General features: G+C 38.5%; 1 protein-coding gene across 3 annotated transcripts in view; it reads right to left on the bottom strand.

Moving 5' to 3' along the window:
• Window positions 1-21393, bottom strand: part of nfatc2a (nuclear factor of activated T cells 2a) — a 163396-nt gene that overhangs the window by 14045 nt on the left and 127958 nt on the right. For 2 of the 3 annotated variants that reach the window (XM_060836001.1, XM_060836003.1), the window contains exon 10: window positions 14539-14582. The exons of the other annotated variant lie outside the window; for it this stretch is intronic. In XM_060836001.1, coding sequence (XP_060691984.1) covers window positions 14539-14582 — 44 coding nt within the window. The remainder of the gene's footprint in view (window positions 1-14538; window positions 14583-21393) is intronic. 3 annotated transcript variants of the gene reach the window in all.

Raw genomic sequence — 21393 nt, 5'->3', positions numbered from 1 at the left:
TCATTTTTCAAGGAAGGAGAATTAGAAATGGCATATAAACAAGACAAGTTGACATGGATTTAAGGTGGCTACTAATCTATATGAGATTGCAAGTCACCATTTAATGCTTATGGGGCAAATCAGAAAAAAACCTTTACCCAATGTTGAGATTCAGATTGTTTATAAATTCCTGATGTATTTTCTTATCATTCTCACCACTACTCAAATCACTCCAGAGAGGGGACAATTCGATCCATTGTGACTGAATTTTTCTGTTTCAGGAAATCATGGTGTAGTGAAGCAATTGTAACTTTAAGGACAACTACTAAGCGTGTGCATACGGTGATGTCATATTGATATCAAATTGCATAGAACTGGAGTCTGGGTGTTTTGGACTCTAGATAAGATGTTGGGTAGAAAATTAGAGGCAAGCATGAGGTGTGGTGTGGGCTACTCACCTCCTCACCTTTGGTGAGCCAACTATTTTTGCTGTATTATCATCGGGCAGCGCTAACAGTCAGTGAAAGAAGCCCACCCCACAACCATAATGTGCTGTGAGTGGACTATATTGCCTAACATTTTGCAGAACTATGCACTTGGAAGCAAGTCCTGTCCTCAGGACCTGCCAGCTCCATCATTCATAAGTGCAGCAGAACATTGTACTGTAGTGGGACAGCTCAAAGGGGATTGTAGCTGATCTAGCAGGGTACATTCTGGAATTTTGCAGTAAGGGAAAGTCCTAGAATGGTGGTGGTGGGGGGGGGGGTAAATAGTGAGCATCCATATTCCTTTAGACAGATGGCATCTTAGAGAAGAGTTCCCTGATGCACATAGGGTACTCTTTCATTCTCATCTTGTTCATAAAGACCTTTAAAATTGGCCTCCTCAGTTCTGTCTGCCCAGACCATATCTTGCTACAAGCAGCATATTTTCTGGACGAAGTGAGCTATAAATAGTGGCATGTAAAATCCAACTTAGCCTTGTTTAACTAGCTCCCCTATATAGCAATGTTTCACAAAAGATCTTGTGTTAGAGCATAGATCTCATATGACTACTAAGAGTCTTGGCTATTCAGCTGAACTTTTGATTTAGCCTGTGTTGGAGATGAAGTGATTTAATTGGATAAACACCTACAACTGTATATAAAAAAAAGCCATTGTGCGGAAATTCCATACATTTTGTTATCAAAGAATGACTCTCAGTGGAGCGGTGAAATATCAGTTTGATTTCACAACAATATTGAGCTGTCAATGGCATCTGCACCACTATTGGTTGTCTATATGTAAGCCTTGTATTTCCAAGTGGGATAAAGGAATCACCATTGTACTGGCCTGACTGGGGAGAGTTGATAGTATTGACTAATGGAAGAAGCTCATGTATGCCATAAGGAGACCAGAAAGTGATTTGGGGATGTGTATGTAATAGAGGAGGAAGGGTGTGTGGACTGGGAGAAAACATAACTTGTCAAAAGAGCAGCACTATGAACTATCAGCAGAAAAATTCAAAGTCAACATCTCAAAGGACCAAAATGCAGCATTACATAAACTGTTGTCCATATTCACAATTAGAATCCCAGTCAGAGCATTGTTGCTTAACAATATTGCCAACCACTAACCGAAACATGGCACATAAAATGTATCAATGGAAAGATACTCCTGTGTATTACATGCTACCGGACTCAGAACCTGAGCACAGGCCTTGGTACTGACATTCTTTGAGCCACAGTTTATGGGATGGCTGGCAAGGCCATTGCTGAAATTCATTTGCAAAGAAAATCATGTTTTGAGCAAAAAAAAAGCATGTTTAATGAGACTTTTTCTTCGTAAAGAAATTTTTATTTGAGGTGTGCATAGCACCAGGAGTGAGCCATACTTCTTGTCTTGACGACCTGCTGATACCTAATAACAGCAATGTCTTTCAACTAGTGATCTATGCTGTTTGTACCCAGAATGGTGTTTCCCATAAGGTTGCATAAATAAAAGCATGCTTGATAGACACCAGTCAAGAGATATTTCACTGCAGCAGATTGGGTTTGTGGGATCCTAAACAACTTGTGCCTTTTATTTTGAAATATACAAAACATCAGCAAAGACTCAGTTAGAAGTTTGCGTGTTGAAGTCCCTCTCCAAGACTTAAGCACAAAAATCAAAGCTGACACCTCCAGTTGGGTGCTGCACTATTGGTGAAATCTTGCCCCTCCCATAAATACAAATTTAGCATTTTTTAAAGATGAAGGCATCTGGACTGAGGACTCTTCTGCCATCCTTACATCCTTATTTTGTTCCCTTGGGAGCTTCCAACAACAGTTGACAGAGACAGACTTCTGATGGTCTGTCATTTGAGAACATAGAGGTCCTTTGAGATCCATCTCGAGTACAAATAACACCATATATTAATTGTATGCATCTACTCTACAGGAGGTATGAAGGTCCTGGAGGCCACATTCAATTCTCAACTAATCCAAATGTAGTAAAGATGCAGCATGACAGATCAATAGACAAACCTCAGGTACCATCCCTAATGGGAGAGCAATCAAATGACCTCCAACAATCCTTGAAATTTGGAAACATCAAGGCTAGCCGGATGAGTAGAGTGTTGCCCTCTCTAAATGATTTAGATGATTGTTAGTTTGATTATTTCTCTGGAGACTGATCACATGATCCAGATTTATACTTCAGTGCAGTACTGAGGTGACTTTACATTGTTATATTTGCTGCCTTTTACATGAGATGCTAAACCAAAGCCCAGTCTAATATTTCAGATCATTGTGAAATATTTGGGGAAACACAGTGAAGGAAAGCAGTGTACTTAGTCCTGCTCCTCAGATGCTGCCTGACCTGCTGTGCTTTTCCAGCACCACTCTCTCGACTACTTTGTACTAGTACATGAGGACCACGGGAATGTGGGGGCAAAGTGTCAAAAAATAGATCAGATTGTTTACTGCCCACTGGAGCTAGACCAGCTGAAAGCACGTTTTCTTTCTTAGCAGTTACCAGAATTGTCTCTCTGAATTATATAACTCTTCACAGCAGAGAAGGCTCTGGCCCAAATACTTCCAGCATTGATATTGTTAAAAGGATTTAACAGGTGTGAATCTAGAAACAACGACAAGAAAAGGTATCAATGATAAAAATTAAATTATTAACTTGTAATAAAGTTTGGAATGGCCATTCAGTCCCTTGAGCCTGAATTATTATTTAAAGGCCCTCTTGTGATGCAGTGGTTGTCGTCTACTTCTGAACTTGGAGGCCAAGGTTTAAGTCCTGCCTGCCTTAGAGGTGTGTAATAACATCTCTGAACAGGTTAGTTCGGGAAAATTAGTTGAATTGCTATTTAGATTGATCATTGCAGAAACAGGAACTCAATTCCATCTTTGACCTGTCATCCCTCCCCACTTAATAAAAAAATACTGTTGTGTTGTGGAACTTTCAATTGGCCTATTGGGGGACTGAAAACCTGGATTTCCCAGCATGTGACAAGATTGTTTCCCAAGTTAACTACCAAACAACCTAATCTAATTTTAAAATTATTCTTCCACTGAGGAATATAGTTACAGTTTTCACACTATCAATTCCTTTGTCATCCCAAACATCTTAATTAAATCATAAACTATGTTTAAAAGAGAGAAAAAAATATTAAATGAGTAGCCAACTAGTTGCCATTTCAGTTCTTTGGGTTTCTCTGCTTGCCCCCAGCAGCTCACTCCTAACCCTGCCCCGGGAGAATGGGAATATCTATTACCATTCCCAGTTTATCATCCCTATTGTCAATCCTGAAGGTAGTCCTGAGGCACCGGCAATCTTCGCAACTCTGTTTTGGCCATTTTGTTCTGTTCAAACTGTTTTGCTTATTGTGCAAACAGCAAGATTTCTGCTCAGCCACAGTCAAATAATACTGAAGTTGAACATTACCTGATTATTTTACTGTTGTGGATTAATTGCTGACACATTATTCCTGAGAGCTTACAAACTTAATTAGGTAGCAGTTAAGTCTGGTGCTGATTTGCTGTGGGTTTGCTGGCACATTCCCACCTGCACCATAAGCAAAACTTTGAGCAAAACCACATGTCCAAAATTAATGTGGGGCAAAAGAATGCTTCAAGTACTGAAGTCAAGATCAGTTTAGCATGAGGTCTCACAGCTACATAAGAAACAAATAAAATTGAAAGAGGAATGGGATGATGGGTAAAAGCTGCTCCCATACCACTTACAATGGGAGCAATTTGTAAACCACAAAGAGGTGAAAAGGAAAATAACCACTGGAGCTTGACAGCTGACATTATTTACTAAAACTATCCACAGTTTCTTTTCTTCCTTTCTGAAGATTTTTTTATGAGCTTCTGCTTGCCTTAGTTATTAGAACACTTGGGGCAGTAGCAGGTTTGACAAAATGGTCAAGTGACCACCACATTCCTGTTTCGCCACCATCTTAATTTGGGCCTTTAGCTGTGCAGCCAGTGACACCTCAGAATCAAGTGTCATCCCCATTCATCAGGCAAACTGGGGCACCTACCAATGTACATGGGTATTTGGTGCAGTTTTGAGGGTCTACTTAGTAGAGTTTGTGCTTAGTAATATTTAAGTTCCCAGAAGAAATGGCCATAAAAAGATTGGCACATTGTTGAAACTTTTAGTCTTGCAGTCACAAATGAAAGAATGTGAAATTTCAAACAATAATGTTACTCTACAGGAGGAAACAAGGAGTACCAATGATTGGAAAGGTGACTCTGATTGGCTGATGCATTACCATGGAGAAAGCCATGGGGAACTATAGACTCCTCAGCTGTATGACTCAAGTGACGGTCAAGTGGGAATGTGCCTCTTTGCAATAATATGCAAATCTGATATTAGTTTTCTTGGGGCCGGGATTGGTACATGTGATGCTTCAGACTTCACAAGAATAATGTTGACTGCTGCTGCTAGTTTCTGCTTTTCTGCAATCTGTTCCCACCCACATTCCCACTTGACCGTCACTTGAGTCATACAGCTGGCTAGCAGTATGTTAGTGAAGCCCTGCCCTCAGAATGGACCGGCTCTTTGTTAGAAAGACTGGATAGCTAGCAAGAGGCTTCTTGATTGAAATCGTCAAGCATTTTTCTTTCAATTCATAAAACTGATGCAAATTTACTTAACTGTAATATTCTGTTGCTTGGCAATTCATAAACTGGTTTATTTATGGAAACAGTTTCTTAGCTTCTGAAGCTTAGAAAAATGTGTTGACATTAACTTGACCCCAACTGACAAAATTAAAGCATGCACAAACCAAATAATTTCAAATCATTAGAAGCAATATAAAAACGAACTGGCAACCTTGACAGCCATTGAATTCACAACATAATCACTTCTTACCTTGTGCTGAACAGAACAGATTGGTATTTGTGAAGAAATCTTCTGAGAGAATGCCTTCTGTTAGCAAAATATTTTTCAAACAAAATAAACATTCATTTGGTCAGAGGCACTGACTTGGCCAATGAGCAAAACTGCACCTTTCAAATCAGCTCACATTCAACCTGAAATCATTCTTTTCCACAATATCCAAACATCAAAGCAGCATTTGATTGTTTGTTAGGATTAATCCTGTTTCATTTCAGATAAAAGCTGCCAATGTATCTGGAATTAACAACAGCAATGATATATAGATTGGACAAGCCACATAAATGCTGTGGCTTCAAGAGCAGATCAGAAGCTGACAATTCTGCAATGCATGACTCAGCTTCTTACTCCCCAAAGCCTGTCCACCACCAGTAGGGCAGAATTTTGGAGTGTCATGGAATACTCTCCATTTGCCTGGCTGAATGCAGCTCCAACAGCATTCATGAAGTTTGAAACAATCTAGGAAAATGCCATCAGATTGGCACCCCATCTACCACCATAAACATCTGTTCCACCACCACGGGTTCACAGAGGTTATGCTATGTACCATCAATAAGACACAGAGCAGCAATTTTTTGGCAACACCTTCCACACCCATGATCTTTATCAACTAGAAGAATAAGGAGAACAGGCACACGAGAACAATCCTAATTGCAAGTTCTTTTCCATGGAGCACACTACTCTGACTTCAAACTAGATCACTGTTTCATAACAGTTGCTGAGTTGAAATTCTGCAAATCACTAAGTAGCGACATGGTGAGCAAACCTATACCACAAGGACAACAGCATTTCATGAAGGTTCAGCACCACTTCAACGGCATTTGGAAATGAGCAATTAACATTGGGTTTGGCAGTGATACACAAGTACCATTAAGGAATTAAAGGCTGACTTGTATTTTTATCATAAATCCAAAATAACAATGGTTCAAAGGCAAGATAAAAAATACCTTGGGAGTCAGCAAAGTGACAGGATTTATGGACTAAATTGGAAGAAAGTTCCATTTTGCAGAAGCAAAGCTGCCTAAGCACTCTGCCACTGGAAGTGGAGCAGAAAGGCAGGAAGTCAGAGTTAATAATTAAAAGAATGTGTAGGCATGTAGGATTAGAGGAAGTTGCAAATACATTGGCAAGGTCAGTGGGAGGAAGGTCATGGCTATGTAGCAACTTACAAAGGGATGTTTAAAGTCAGCATGTTGAGGTCCAAGGGAGTTTTTCAACACAGGATTCATAGTTAAACAAAACTTAGTTTGGATAGATGTGTTAGAGTTAGTAGTGAGTTGTCCACCTCATTATATGTCTCAAGTAATTGATGGCCTTGGCGGGAATGTTGATCCTTGTATTTGTGTTCTCTAGATATTCCAGCATAAGCAGCTGAAAAGTTTAACTTCAAAATATCCTGCAGTTATGTCATTGCATATACAAAGTTCTCAACTGACCAAAAAAAAAGACTTTATGTTTTATAAAGCGCTCTTACTTCTTAGAAATACAGGAAGTTTGTGAAAGGGCTCTTCTAAATCCAATGGATGTCTGAAAGTGCAGAATTCTCTATTCTTATTAGACGGCCTCCTTCAATTTGTAGTATAGTCTGATTTCTGAGCATGGAAGATTAGTTTGTTTGTAAAACTTTTTTTTTCCTCTTCTTAAATATCATTGAGGTGATTTCTGCCTATCACAATTTCTACCATGTTAAAATTGAATGTCAGACAAAGGAAATAGCTGTCTGAACAAATAGCCATGTATGGAGTTCAATTAGTGAGTAGGTACTTTTCATTTACTAATTTTTGGCTGGTAGTGTAATCTACTAGGGTTTGCACTTTGAATGTTCTAATAGTTTCATTCTCATATCTTCTTGCCTTTGTTAATGTGGCACAGGATTTGTGGTATAGGTGAGATTAGGTCTTTTGCAACCAAAACTGAACTGAACTACAACAATAAAATGAAGCGGGCACTTCATCCTTAATGCAAGTACGGCTTTATTCCATTCATTTGACAAGAGTTGCTTTATTATATTTTCTCTATTACTCTCTTTTTATGACACTATCACCTTATAACACTCGCCTAAATGCAATTCATTGCAGTATTATTTAACACACTCACCTCACTATGACAATTGATGCGTCATATTATCATTACTTGATCCCAATTACTTCATTACTTCACTCATACTGCTACACACTACTAAACTAATTTTATTTTAACACATTATTCTTTACTTTCATACAACTACTTGGTTTGAAATTAAGTTTAAAATAAATCTGAGTCCACAAAGAATTGTCCATGCATTAAAAACATCTTGTTATGTTTGAACTCAGTCTGGAAATACATCAGCTTTGAATAATATTCATAAACACAGGAACAAAAGCAACATTTTAAAATCATTATCAGGATGTGATTTTCTTTTTAGAGCAGAATGGTGATTAAGGTCTGTTTAGACGATTGACCTCAACTCAATTCTGCCCCCAATGAGTGGGAAAACAGGCATTTTGCAATGTTTAAGGCATTGCAATGGTTTCCTGAGCAAGGTATGAAACTGATACAGTTTGAGGTTGACAAAAAAGTACCCTGCTGAATGAAAAATTTCAATATGAATAATAATAGGTATTACACATTAAAAATCCCCTAAAATCAATACTGCATAGTAGACATGTGTATATAATTTGATACTCTTTTTAAACTCTTTTTATATACGAAGCTAATGCACATAAATCAAAGATTTAAACACAGATTGTCAGCACCCGAGGAATCTATTTGTCTGTGCACCTTAATCCAAAATATACTTACAAATATTGCAGTAACATCTTTTGGAGAGGTATAAAAAGTGTTTATTTAAGAAAAAAAACATTTAGGGATATAAATAAACAGAGATAATGAAAGGCTCAAAGACTGGAAGTAAGTGAGGACTGCAGAAGCTGGATGAAGTGCTTATGCCTGAAACATTGGATGCTGCCTGACCTGCTGTGCTTTTCCAGAGTCACACTTTTCAACTTTAAAGGTTCAAATACTTCAGGATAGGGAGTCCAAAATATATGGCATAGGTTTAAGGTGATAGGGGACCAAAGGGGTAACATTTGCATGCAGAAGGTGGTGCATGAATGGAATGAGCTGCCAGAGGAAGTGATGGAGGCTGGTACAATTACAGCATTTTAAAAGGCATCTGGGTGGGTTCATGAACAGGAAGGGTTTAGAGGGATATGGGCAAAATGCTGGTAAACGGAATTAAATTAATTAAGGATATCTGGTCAACATGGACAAGTGGGGTCGAAGGTTCCATGCTGTACAACTCTATGACTCTATAATTTACAGGTGCAAGTCAATAAAGCCACAAAAGGCCCGACAGCATTTGGGTTTTATAAAAAGAAACATAGGACACAAGGAAAAAGACAAAATACATTTGTATAAACTATGAGCTAAGTGTGCAGCTGAGGTCCAGCTATAGAAAGATCGTAAAGGTGTTTAAACAACATTGGCCAAGATGACGCCATGGATAAGAAACTAGTTATCACAGCAGACTTGAAGTACAGGAACTACTTCCATTGCAACAGGGAAGGTAAAGAGGATATTTACAATGTCTTCTGATTTGAGTGCCATTGATGAGGAGTAATCAAAGAGAGGAGAAAGATGAGGAGAAGTGCTTAGCCATAATGGGTGATTCAGATAGAGACCATTGCAATCTTTCAAAGAAAGTTGGATATTTAAGCAGTGGAAGATAAACGACAATGAAAAGAGAGCTGAGCAATGGGATTAGTTTTGGATTGATCTGCCAAAACGTTAACATAGAGACATGGAACAGGTGGACCTCTTTGGTGCTATAAACCACTACGTTTCTATGTCCTAAAACTATTAAGTTTACTCTATGCTTTCTTATCTCATCACCTTCATTCATAATAATTGACATTTTATAATTACTGCAGATTGCTAACAATTTAGGAATATGCATTATTTCTAACACAAATATACACTTCACATGAGCTGCACTGTGACAAAGTTCATCCCATTTACTACTATTTTGAATGTAACAATTAATAATAATATATAGAGGAAGATAATAATATAACAACTACATTCTCTAAATTGTTATTTACTTCATTTCATTTTCTGTCATTAGTAACACTATAAAATTCACAATACTATTAATTCAGTTAACTTCACTGTTAACAGTAATGTACCATACAGAATCTGATATGTCCTGGTGCTCGAATTTGCTGTACCAAAAAAAAGACTAATGACTCTTAAGTCATATTCACAAACCGTGATGCCCCCATGGTATGTATGATTCTAGCAAATTAGATAGTTATAATAAAAGAGAGGGTAAACATATTTAGACATAAAATTGTTTGTATTTTTAGGTTATGCAACATTGACATTTTCATATATGTAAAGAGCTTAATTGAAGTGAGGTTTCTGTGCAACTAATTTCTTTCAAAATACTGGGACGGCCAGAATAAATATGACATTACATTGCATAAGGGAATAAAGTGAAGCTGAGTGTATACTTATTTGCATTTAAAGATTGTTAAGTCTGAATTTGCTTAGCATGGGAATAAAGAACATAATATGTTCCGTAACAGATTATGAACACGTCTCCCCTGTATCAAAAATTCTATTAAAATACTGGCCTATTTTATTAGATATGTATTAATTATTTTAAATGTTAGGAGAGCATATTTATACTTCTCTATTGGATGGATATTAAGCTCTTATTATCAGCCTCTGTTTGCATCACTACCTTGGGAGGCGAAGTTTCTATTCTGAAATATAATCACATTTGCTGTGACCTATTGCACATTTACAATGCAAACACATCTGTTAAATGTGGAGGCTGTATCTCCAGCACCTTTCCTGAAATCTTTCATAGGAATTGCAGACATTTTGATCACAAATCCACATAATATTGTAAAAACTGCGCAACCTGTACAACTTCATACTCACACAATCGAATCTCATGTGCTGAAAATCCATTTTATGTCGATGTTACAGTGAATGAATGTTCGCATTGCAATTTTTTTTTTGCAGCAACATTAGCTTCCATCCTTGGCATTGTAGCATTTTTTTCCCATGAGCTAATCAAATAATATCCCAAATGATGATAATGTTGTCAGACTTTCATTCTACCCTGAATGGGTGGAAGAGAATTAAATTCCAAAAATTTGAAACCCATCTAACTGCAAGAATTGAGGTTTGAATGCAGCAACCTGTAAGAGTTTTGGGAACAGGAGGTGGCAAAGGGATTAAGGATGGTGGCCTGCAATTGGACAGTATGTGAAAACAGTTATCAAACATTGTATGTCTCCAATTTGCAACATGTTTAAAAGGTTGCCAGCTGGGGTTTCCAGGGTTTTCCTAAACATGGCAGCTGGCTGAAGCTCAAAGAAGCAAGAATGATTACTATCCCTTGCCTCATCCCTAACCTGAACCTAGCGCAAACCCCAACCTAACTAACTTGCTGAGATCAACACTCCCTCTGCATCATCAAGCAATCTCACTGCAATCCCTTGCACCACTCCTCACAGAAGGCCTGCTGACTGACTGACAAACACATCTCCTACCAGGATTTGCCCCTCTGTGATTATGTCTTCCTCTACCATCCCATGATGCCTCTGCCTCCCTTCGTCCTGCTGATTGGCTGTGACCTCCAGCACATGCTTCCCGCTTTAGCCAGGAAGCCTCAGAATCTGGAAGATTGACAGCAGGGAAATAGAAAGAGAAAAAGTCAAAAGAGGTCATGTCAGTAAATTTGTCAGGATATTATGGCACTGCATTTCTGGCATACCTGGTCACTGTAACACATCCAACTTCCATCCCAATTTCCTTCTTACAAATATCAAGGCCTACATAATGTAGCTTTGGCATTCCCCACCCTAAAAGCATCAAAAATGAGGGGTTTTTTTTGTGTTACCATTTGACTGTGAAACCATACAGCAATGTCAAACTTGTGGGTGGTGTTTGCATGCTTTCATTCTGTGACATTCGTTACTGTGCGTCAGTTGCTGTGGTTTGAAAACTTTCCAGCATGGGGCGAAACGCTGACAGTGCATTCATAACATTGACTGAATATCAGTTTTGCTATCACCAGCCCTACTGAACAGAATCCTTTCCTTTGAATGGAGTTTGCTGATTGCCACATAACCCCAGTTTAAAATGCAAAGATACGTTTCACCAATATTTTCCATCATTTCTGATCAGTGAAATCAGAGCAGACTGGGTTAAACGTTTCATCTGAAAACAGCTTCTATCTTTCCCTTCATACAGAACTTAGGTGTCAGTACTGATTCTGAATTCAAGTTCCTGGCGTGGGATTTGACTCACAACAAAAAGGTGAAAGTGCAACTTCTGAGGGAAGGCTCAAATTAGTTTCTCTGTCTCCTGCAGTTTCATTTACTGATTGCTTCAACAGGCCTTTACAGGGCTGTAACAAAACTGATGATTCCTGCGGTCCTGAATGAAAAGATCTCAGTAAACATTAGTAACTTGATGGAACAGTGAGGAAGATTTTCTCTGCAATGCATTTAAAGGCAGATTTACCAATTTCCAAGTAGAATCATGGAATGGCCCCCCCCTTCTGTGCTGTAACCTTTCAGCCTGTCGTGTATTTTCCAGCTCTCTGCAGAAAAGCTCACCTCGTCCCACCCCCTGCCTCTCCTGAACTCATGCTTTTTAAATTTTTCTAGTTAATGTCCAATTTTCTTTTAAAAGCCACAACTGGACCTTCCTCTATCACAGTCTCAGGCAATGCATTCCAGATCCTAACCTCTCAGCACACAAAAGCATTTGTCCTCACGTTGCTGTTGCTTCTTTTTCCACAATTGTTTAACAGTTCAGAGGAAATCTTTCTCTGTTCTTCACTTTAAACTGCTTCAGTATTCTGAGCTTCTGAATGGCTTCCAACAGAAAAGAAAATCACACATTTTAAAACTAAATAACTTAACATTTATGTACATTTTATACTAGATAATCTGAAAGACACCAGGAATCTCATTGTTAAAAGTTCAACCATTGTGGAGCTACTAGCTTCCGATTGTCTGCCTGTGGTAGGGCTGTCAGATCCAGCAGAGTTCGGCATAAGTGCTTACACATATGTGCAGAACATTCACATCCACCAGTTAAATATACTGAGCAAAACGCAACAGGACACACACCTTCTGAACATTTAAATAAACTCTGGTTGACATTACACAGAGAAATTTCCCTACGCAACTCTCCGAGCTTAAATAAATGTATTTAAGGGCTGCATGCAAGGAACTTGCATGTGTATTCCCCACTATTTTTCATCTATTCATTTTGATAAAAACTGTGGTGTCACACAACTTGATATGCCCACCTGGCAAAAGAGTCCCATGCCAGGAAAAGAACAAAATCTAGAAGAGGTCTCATTGTGTTCATCAAACCTTTTGCAAACGCGGCTTGTTATCACGATGGAGTCATCCTCCATGCCTTGTGAAAGCCATGAGTGAGACTGCCTTCTCTAGGTGACCTCACTATGTTTTCCAGTGCTGTCTGCCCAGATGCAGCCTTGGAGATATACTACAACATCACATCCTGACCGACAAACACATGACCCTCCAATAACTTCAAAAAAATGTCAATCTGGTTAATATAGTACATTTAGTTAAAAGATGCAATTTTACCAAAAAGGTAGGCACTTGTTGGCTTTTTAAGAATTATTTGTGCCCTGTTCCCAGGACATCCCTGCTGCACTGATGCAAATTTTCCATTTTCCATAACCCATCAAGGAAATGGCAATTTTTTTAACATTTAAAAAATTGCAAATTGGAAAATATTTGTAGTACAGAAAAGGGTCATGTTCCTCCTCTTACAGCACCTGAAATACAATCAGTAGTTTAATTTGTTTTTGCAGCTCTCCAAGCCAATGAGAGTTATCGTCATATAAAAACATTTCTGTCATTGTCAAACATTGACATCTGAGTAAGAATTCCGAAAACACACTTCCAGAACCAAGGGACGTTTTTACTTCATTCAGAATGTCACTGTACAAACAAACAAGATTAGATAAGCTTGTGACCTTTTGGACACACAAATTCCTGAGTAGTTTTTAGTGACTCATAGTGAAATGAGGAGCAAGGATGTGAGGCCTGTGGAATGTGGGTGGTATCAAGGAAAACATTCTATCACATGGCAACTCTGTACAATAACATTAACTTATCAGTCATGGAATGCAATACTAACAATAGACTGTGAACTAAATAGAGTTGCTATTTAATGTTTTCCCACTATTCTCAGCAAAGCCCTTCCCTCAACTGGACATACAACACAAGTATTAGCACTTACAAAACAGAAATCCCAGTATGGCTTTAATTAAAGAATAACACTCAAAAATTGCTGAATGTCAAAATCTGAGGGCTACCTGCAAATCAAACCCTCATTAGTTTTTCTTTAGTTGTTCCAGAGTTGAAGAAAATGATCAAAAGGTTTAAAGTTTGGCAGGTCAGTAAGTGAATGAGAAGTACAGTAGATAGCTGTGCACAGCAGTTTACAAGAGCTGCTTATAGAGGGGAAGCCTTATTAAGCAATACAACAATCTTCTGCAAAGTGGCCATGCGTGTTTAATTTTTCCAACAACTTTTGCCACTGTAAACGCTCTGTGTTTAGGAGATCAGACATTTTGGAGGCAAACAGCTGAAAATAGGAGGGGGTGGGGTGGGGTGGTGGTGGATCCTGCCAGATTGGCAAAGTTTCTCATGTGGAAAAGAATGCTCTCAAAGGTCCCCCTACAGAATAAGAGCAAGTCAAGCCAGCAAGCTCTGCCAGAAATAACAAACAAAACGGCTTTCCCCATCCTTCCCGAGCAGTCAGCACCAGAGTATTACAACGGTTGCCATAGAGCTTACTTTGCTATCATAACAAATTTGATATCTCCAGTTATAAAAGAGTGCACTGTATTTTGCAGACTCAAAAATTAAATTTGTGTTGTTTTGTCAGAACTCCAGCTTATTTCTGTCTGGGTGCTATAGACAGGGACTCCCCACGTTAAAGCTCCAGTTTCTTTTCTTTCAGCTCGCATAAGCTATTTTTGCATTCTTTTAAAATTTTCTCACACATAACTTACCCTGAATATAATCTGGTCTCCATTCAATGCTCACTTTTCTACATTATAAAAAGTATATCCCACTTGCTTTGCCTTTGTCGGCCATAATTCAAAGCTGTCAGGAATTAAATCTTCTCTACATACCTTATTAAAGTGTTCCAGCCTTTGGAAGAAGTCCCATGTAGTGTCTGTAAAAAAAACTCAGTTTCACTGGTGCAACTTAGTTTGGTAGGCCCTCAATTAAAAATGTAGTTGATTTCTATAATACTACAATAACTTTCTTTACTAACTACCCTGATAGCAATTTATCTATTATGACAAGGCTGGAATATCTAAAGGACAATAATTTTCCATCTGGCCCATCATGGACAATTAAAAAGGAGCTTTTTCTTTCGAATCTATCCATGATTGTAATGTACATACTCAAACTGGTATTAAACACACTACCATTTACAACTAGAACTATAAATTGGCATTGATTGATTTCTGTGCATGGACTACACAGGACTGATTTAAAAGAATGAATTAAATACACTTGGCTGGACTAAGTTCATTATTATGCATATTCTAGTTTAACATTTAGATATATAAATTGTTAAGTCAACAGGATAAACTATTTCTGAATTGAAGTAGATGAAAGCAATGATAAAAATTAAACAAGAAAAAAAATTACAAGGTTAGCAAAATCTAACAGCAATTACCATGACTATGGGATAAATGCTCTGTTGTTTCAATTTTAACAGCATTGCATCTTGATAACAGGAACAGCAAAGATCATTCATCCCTTCAAACCTGTCCTATACTTCATTAAAATCTTGGATATTCTATATGTGATCTCCATTCATATGTTTTTGCTTCATATCACTTAAAAATCATTAATCCTTATGAAAATATAATTTGAAGCAGAATTTATTACCTTTTAAGATAGAGTGTGCTGGAATTCCACTACACTGTGTCTGGAAAAGTATCTCTTGATTTCTCTCCTATGTAACCTTTCTCTATCTTAACAATGTGCGTAAGTATTTTGGATTCGCTCACCAGAAGAAATAACTTCACTGCATGGAACTGATTAAATTTTGTTTTCATTTTCATTATCTCATCAGTGTACTTCTGATATAATTCTGGGGGTGCAGTGCCTGAAACTGAAAGCTAAATTCCAGCTTAGTTTTACCGAGGTTCTTCACAATTGACACCATGTATTCTAATCTTCTTGGGATAAAGATCAATGTCCCACTTCTTCTTTTAAATCAATGTGTGTTTTTTCATGATTTGCATATTTGGATACCCAAATCCTTTTGCTTCTCCACAGCTCCAAGGCAATATCATTGAAAAAATTATTTCAATTCATATTGTTCCCATCAAAAATGAATTATTTCCTACTTTATATTCCTGAGCTCCAATTGTCACAATTTTGCCTGTTCACTTAATTTATATGTCTTTGCAGATTCCTGCTCTTATCCACACAGGTTATTGTACCTTCTAACTTAGGACCATATTTTCATAGAAGTAGGGAGACTCCATATATCTTTAAAAATAGTGGACAGTGCAGAGATCAACATCCCATTCCCAATTAATCCATTTTTTGCCCTAGGGGAAAGAAATGGAGCCTGACTCACACAGTATCGGGTATTGTAAACATAGCAGGGCCATTTGAATTCAAACAGAGCTCATTTTGGCTGTTCCAACAGTAGTAATCTGCAGTAGGAGAGTCTTGATTTGGTGGTGTAGGTGGAAATACACTGGAAAGGCAGATACAGTCTCTTTAAGTGTAATAATCTGAGAAATTTTAAAGACCCCTGTTTGTTAAACATAAAAATTGGCTAAAATGATCAATTAATGTTCAAAAACCACCATCTACTGGTCAGCCTTGATTGACAGGCCATCTGATGTAGGTTAGGAAAACATGACTACCTGCATTTCAATAGAGTTTTTTGAGATTTCCCATACTGCAATTTTACTATTGCTTGCTCATGCTCATTAATAGGGTAACATGACAATTTGGTATCCAGTCTTTGAATGAACACTGCCTCCAAACAGGCAGAGGTAGGTACTGCATGAAGGGCTTTTTCCCGAAATGTCGATTTTCCTGCTCCTCAGATGCTGCCTGACCTGCTGTGCTTTGCCAGCACCACTCTAATCTTGACTGGGACAATGGGCTGAGAAGTGGCAGATGGAGTTTAATTCAGATAAATGCGAGCTGCTGCATTTTGGGAAAGCAAATCTTAGCAGTACTTATACACTTAATGGTAAAGTCCTAGGTAGTGTTGCTGAACAAACAGACCTTGGAGTGCAGGTTCATAGATCTTTGAAAGTGAAGTCGCAGGTAGATAGGATAGCGAAGAAAGCGATTGGTATACTTTCTTTTATTGGTCAGAGTACTGAGTACAGGAGTTGGGAGGTCATGTTGTGGCTATACAAGACATTAGTTAGACCACTGTTGGAATATTGCGTGCAATTCTGGTCTCCTTCCTATTGGAAAGATGTTGTGAAACTTGAAAGGGTTCAGAAAAGGTTTACAAATATGTTGTCAGGGTTGGAGGATTTGAGCTATAGGGAGAGGCTGAACAGGCTAGGGCTATTTTCCCTGGAGCGTCGGAGGCTGAGGGGTGACCTTATAGAGGTTTACAAAATTATGATGAGCATGGATAGGGTAAATAGGCAAAGTCTTTTCCCTGGGGTCGGGGAGTCCAGAACTAAAGGGCATAGGTTTAGGGTGAGAGAGGAAAGATATAAAAGAGACCTAAGGGGCTACATCTTCTTGCAGAGGGTGGTACGTGTATGGAATGAGCTGCCAGAGGAAGTGGTGGAGGGTGGTACAATTGCAATATTTAGGAGGCATTTGGATGAGTATATGAATAGGAAGGGTTTGAAGGGATGTGGGCCGTGTGCTGGCAGGTGGGACTAGATTGGACTGGGATATCTGGTCGGCATAGAACGGTTGGACTGAAGGGTCTGTTTCCATACCGTACATCTCTATGACTCTATGACTGCCTCCAAACAGTTGATTCAGAATTAACAAGTTGTAACTGATGATTTCAAGGCCAATCTCAAGACATACTTATCTTTTACAATTCAGTTGCAGGTTTTAAGATGAAATTTGAAAAATATCAGAAAATGTTCCCAGGCAGCTTGTCAGGTCTTCACCAAAATGAGAAATCTGAAATTTCCCTGAAGATTTCATCTAAGAAAGATAAACTCTTCATGAACACAATATGGGCATTACGGAAAGAAATGAATTGATTCATTCTGGATACCTTGTAAAGGTTTCCTTCATCTGCAGGAAGAATTGGAGGAAGACAGGGGGGTCAGACATAACCACTCCACATATATGTGGAGAGGAAGCCAGTAGAGGGGGAGGTGGATTCCATTGTCCCCATGAGTACAGGAGATCTCTTCTTCTCAGAACCTCCAGTGCTACATCTGAAGACTTGCTCACTCTCTGTCTCAATTGCTGAGGCTCTCTGAAACCTGCCAATGTATTTCAGCCACTCTATAAGAGGGTATGTGAATCCTCCATATATATTTCTCTATGAAAATTGCTTCTAATCAGTAACTGAGTGCAAAATCCTTAGATGTTTGTTTTAGCACCTCCAGGCAAATCCAAAGTATGGTAATTGGCAACCTAATCATTGATTTAGTGTCTATTTTCACCTTTTCAGCAATACAACATTCAAACTACTCAATAGCTCTAAATGAAACCAAGCAAAAAGGACTACAGAATGACAGAAATGTAGAGATGTTACCAATGTTCAGTTTTTGTGAAGGTAATTGGTAAGAAGACACAAACCTATTCATTCCCCAGTGAGCCAGTTAGTTTGTCCATTCAGAGTCTGAGCTATACATTCCAGGTATGTCATAGGTTTGATCCCTAATCTGTGCTAATTTATTTTAAACTTTTAGGTACATATTGCAGCAAAAAAAAATCTCGGAGCACAACATACACTGAAGAATTCTGAAATGCAGTATCTGCTAATTTGTGGCAAACCTGATCGCTTGTCTTATCGTTGCTATAACCAGACTCAGGATTATTTACTTACAGAGAGGAAGTCAGCCAGGATATAATTTCTGATCATTAACCAATGGCCACCCTTCTGTGGATTATTAGGATTATTCTGATAACTAAAACTTCACTAGGAAACACTGCATCAGTGAAAACACATTAGTATTGAAAATGTGACAAAGTACAAACAACATCCTTAATATATCCTAGCCAATTCCTTCATGAGAATAGAACAGAAAGAAAGGGACCAAAATTGACAGATAAAATTAATTCTAAAGTATTCATGGAAGTTAGATATCATAATCAGAGCAAAATTGAGAACAGACACTATCATTATGAAATTATAAGTGAAGCAAATGATCGTCTATGGACCTAATGATAACCACTCAATGATAAAAAGAAAATTTAGAAGGAAATAGTGAAAGTGCTGGCCAGAAATATTTTTTAGCAGCTTAGAGACATAAAGCAGCTGACATAACATTGTTTAATAAAAAGGTTGACCCATAAAGTCTAGCTTTGGCTTCAGGGAATATGATGAAGATTCTTAAGAGATGTACAATTCAAAGACATTTGGAAAACAAATGGGAACACAATCAGCAAACATCAAAGTTTGAGGTAAATTAAGTCCAAAATATTGACAACATCAGGCTTCCAATCTAAGTGTCAACAAAAATGCAATATCATGACTGTTCAGATCTCCAACAGATCTGAGATGATATTTCAAAGGCAAATGATGAGAATTTTTTAAAAAGTTGTATAAATGGTTTAAAAGCTTTTTTTAAACCATGTTATTAATGGGAGGTATTCCAAAAAGAATTTAAAGATTGACATAGGACATGAGGAACAGTAATGAGTGTTCTACTCTTTTACACATGGTGTGACAGTCTGACTTTCACTATCTGCATATTATGCATTTGTGTGGGTTGCACAACAATGCCACGGACCATATCACAGCTGGTAATTCCTGTCACTCAGTGATCACAGTCAGGTTTGCCATGATGGTTCTACCTGTAAGTGACACAGCACTGCTGCAGAAATACAGGCATTGTGACAGCTGTTGGGATACTGACATTGACCTGCGTGATTCTATAGCTGTGGACCACACAAGAGCTGTGCATTGAAGAAGTGAAAGTCTTTTTGATTTCAGTACAGTCCAGAGGTGACATGCTGACCTTAGAAAGCAATGTGTGTGCTTTCAGCAATCTTAACCAGACATGCTTTGTCTGATTCTTCCAGGTAAGAAACCAGATGCATAAATGCTCTTACTAGTCACCTTCACAGCCAATGGCAACTTGTCTTTAATATTCATTTGTGGGATATGAGTGTTTCTGGCTAGGCTAGCATTTGTTTGTGAATCCTAACTGCCCTTGAAAAGATGACAGTTGTTGCAGTTGCTGTAGTTGTTGGGGTATAGGAATGTGCACATTACAATTAAGAAGGGAGTTCCAGGATTTTGCCTCAGTGACAGTGATGGAAAATTGATATAGTTCCAAATCAGGGTTGTTTGCGAGGTGGAGGGAAATTTACAGGTGGTGGCGTGGTCTGTCCCCACCTGTGAGGTGGTAGTTACAGCTGCAATAAGTGACGGATATCTGCAAAAACATCCTTACTGAAGTTCAGATATCTCACATGTTGTTCCTCACTGAGGATCAGGTAGGACTAATGCCCCTTTTACACCCTGAACAGATATAGTCTCCTACTAAGAATCCTTCTCCTCATCAGATTAGAATCCCTACTGTATGGAAACAGGCCCTTCAGCCCTTACCAACCCTCCAAAGAGTAACCCACCCAGACCCATTCCCTCACCCAATATTTACCCCTGACTAACACAACAACCACTATAGGTAATTTAGCATGGCCAAGTCACTTAACCTACACATCTTTGGATTGTGGGAGGAAACCCACATAGACACAATGTGCAAACTCCACACAGACAGTCACCCAAGGTGGGAATTGAACCCAGGTCCCTGGTGCTGTCAGGCAGCAATGCTAACCATTGACCAACCATGCCACTTCTTTAAGCAGCTTGTCCCACACTGTGTGGTCGCTATTCCTTCCGTCAGTTGTTTTTGTTTTAATCCAAGGGGAATGGCTATTAGTACACCAATATCTGTAAGTAATTGGTTTGTGCAAAAAGAGACAGCCAAAGCACTTGAGTACCTCCCACACCTTTTCTGAATACCTTTGCGACTTTATACAACCATAGAAAACAACAATCGCTTGCTACACTGTTACAATGACCAGAGGAAAATTAGCCATCAACAAACCTGAAGAGAGTTGATTAGTCTTTTTAAATCCTTTCTGCTGCATGAAGGTTCAACTGTGCAAGATTAAGAGACGGGTAGGTTTAAGGTTCAAAATTGCAACGTTGGCATCAAATCAGCACCTTACTGATATGATACCCTAATTCAAAGCAGATGCCATTTTGGTCTTACAAAAGTACCCAATGCACCCACCAGTTCAGATCCCAATGTTGAAAATTACACAGCCAAACTTGATAGAAAGTGAAATGTAAAGTAATTGGGAGTGATGTGTAACACATCATCTGACCTTGTTAGTGTAATGTTGCAACCAAGGCAGTAAACTGTGTGGTAAATGTAAGTACTTCAGAATAATTGCCCAAGTAAACAATGTTTACAATATCTTAATTGAAAAGGACAAATAGAAAAATAATTCAACAATAAGAAACCCTTTTATTTAAAATTCTGTGGGAAATTGGAAAATGATTGTCTCCAAGGAATGTCTTAACAGAAAATTGAAAGGATTTCGAGCCTTGGGGATTTTGCTTACACAAATATGTTGGAAGTACCAAGATCAAGGCATAACACCAAATTTTGAACAAGGTGGCATAGTAGCTCAGTGGTTAGCACTACTGCTTCACATCAGCATGGAGGTAGGTTCGCATCCTGTGTCCTCCTGTATCTGAGCAGTTTTTCTCATTATGATGGGTAAATAGGCAAAGTCTTTTCCCTTGGGTCGGGAAGTCCAGAACTAGAGGG

Source organism: Hemiscyllium ocellatum, chromosome 15, assembly GCF_020745735.1.
Source record: "Hemiscyllium ocellatum isolate sHemOce1 chromosome 15, sHemOce1.pat.X.cur, whole genome shotgun sequence".
NCBI classification, from domain to species: domain Eukaryota; kingdom Metazoa; phylum Chordata; class Chondrichthyes; order Orectolobiformes; family Hemiscylliidae; genus Hemiscyllium; species Hemiscyllium ocellatum.
This window is presented reverse-complemented; position numbering and strand designations above follow the sequence as displayed.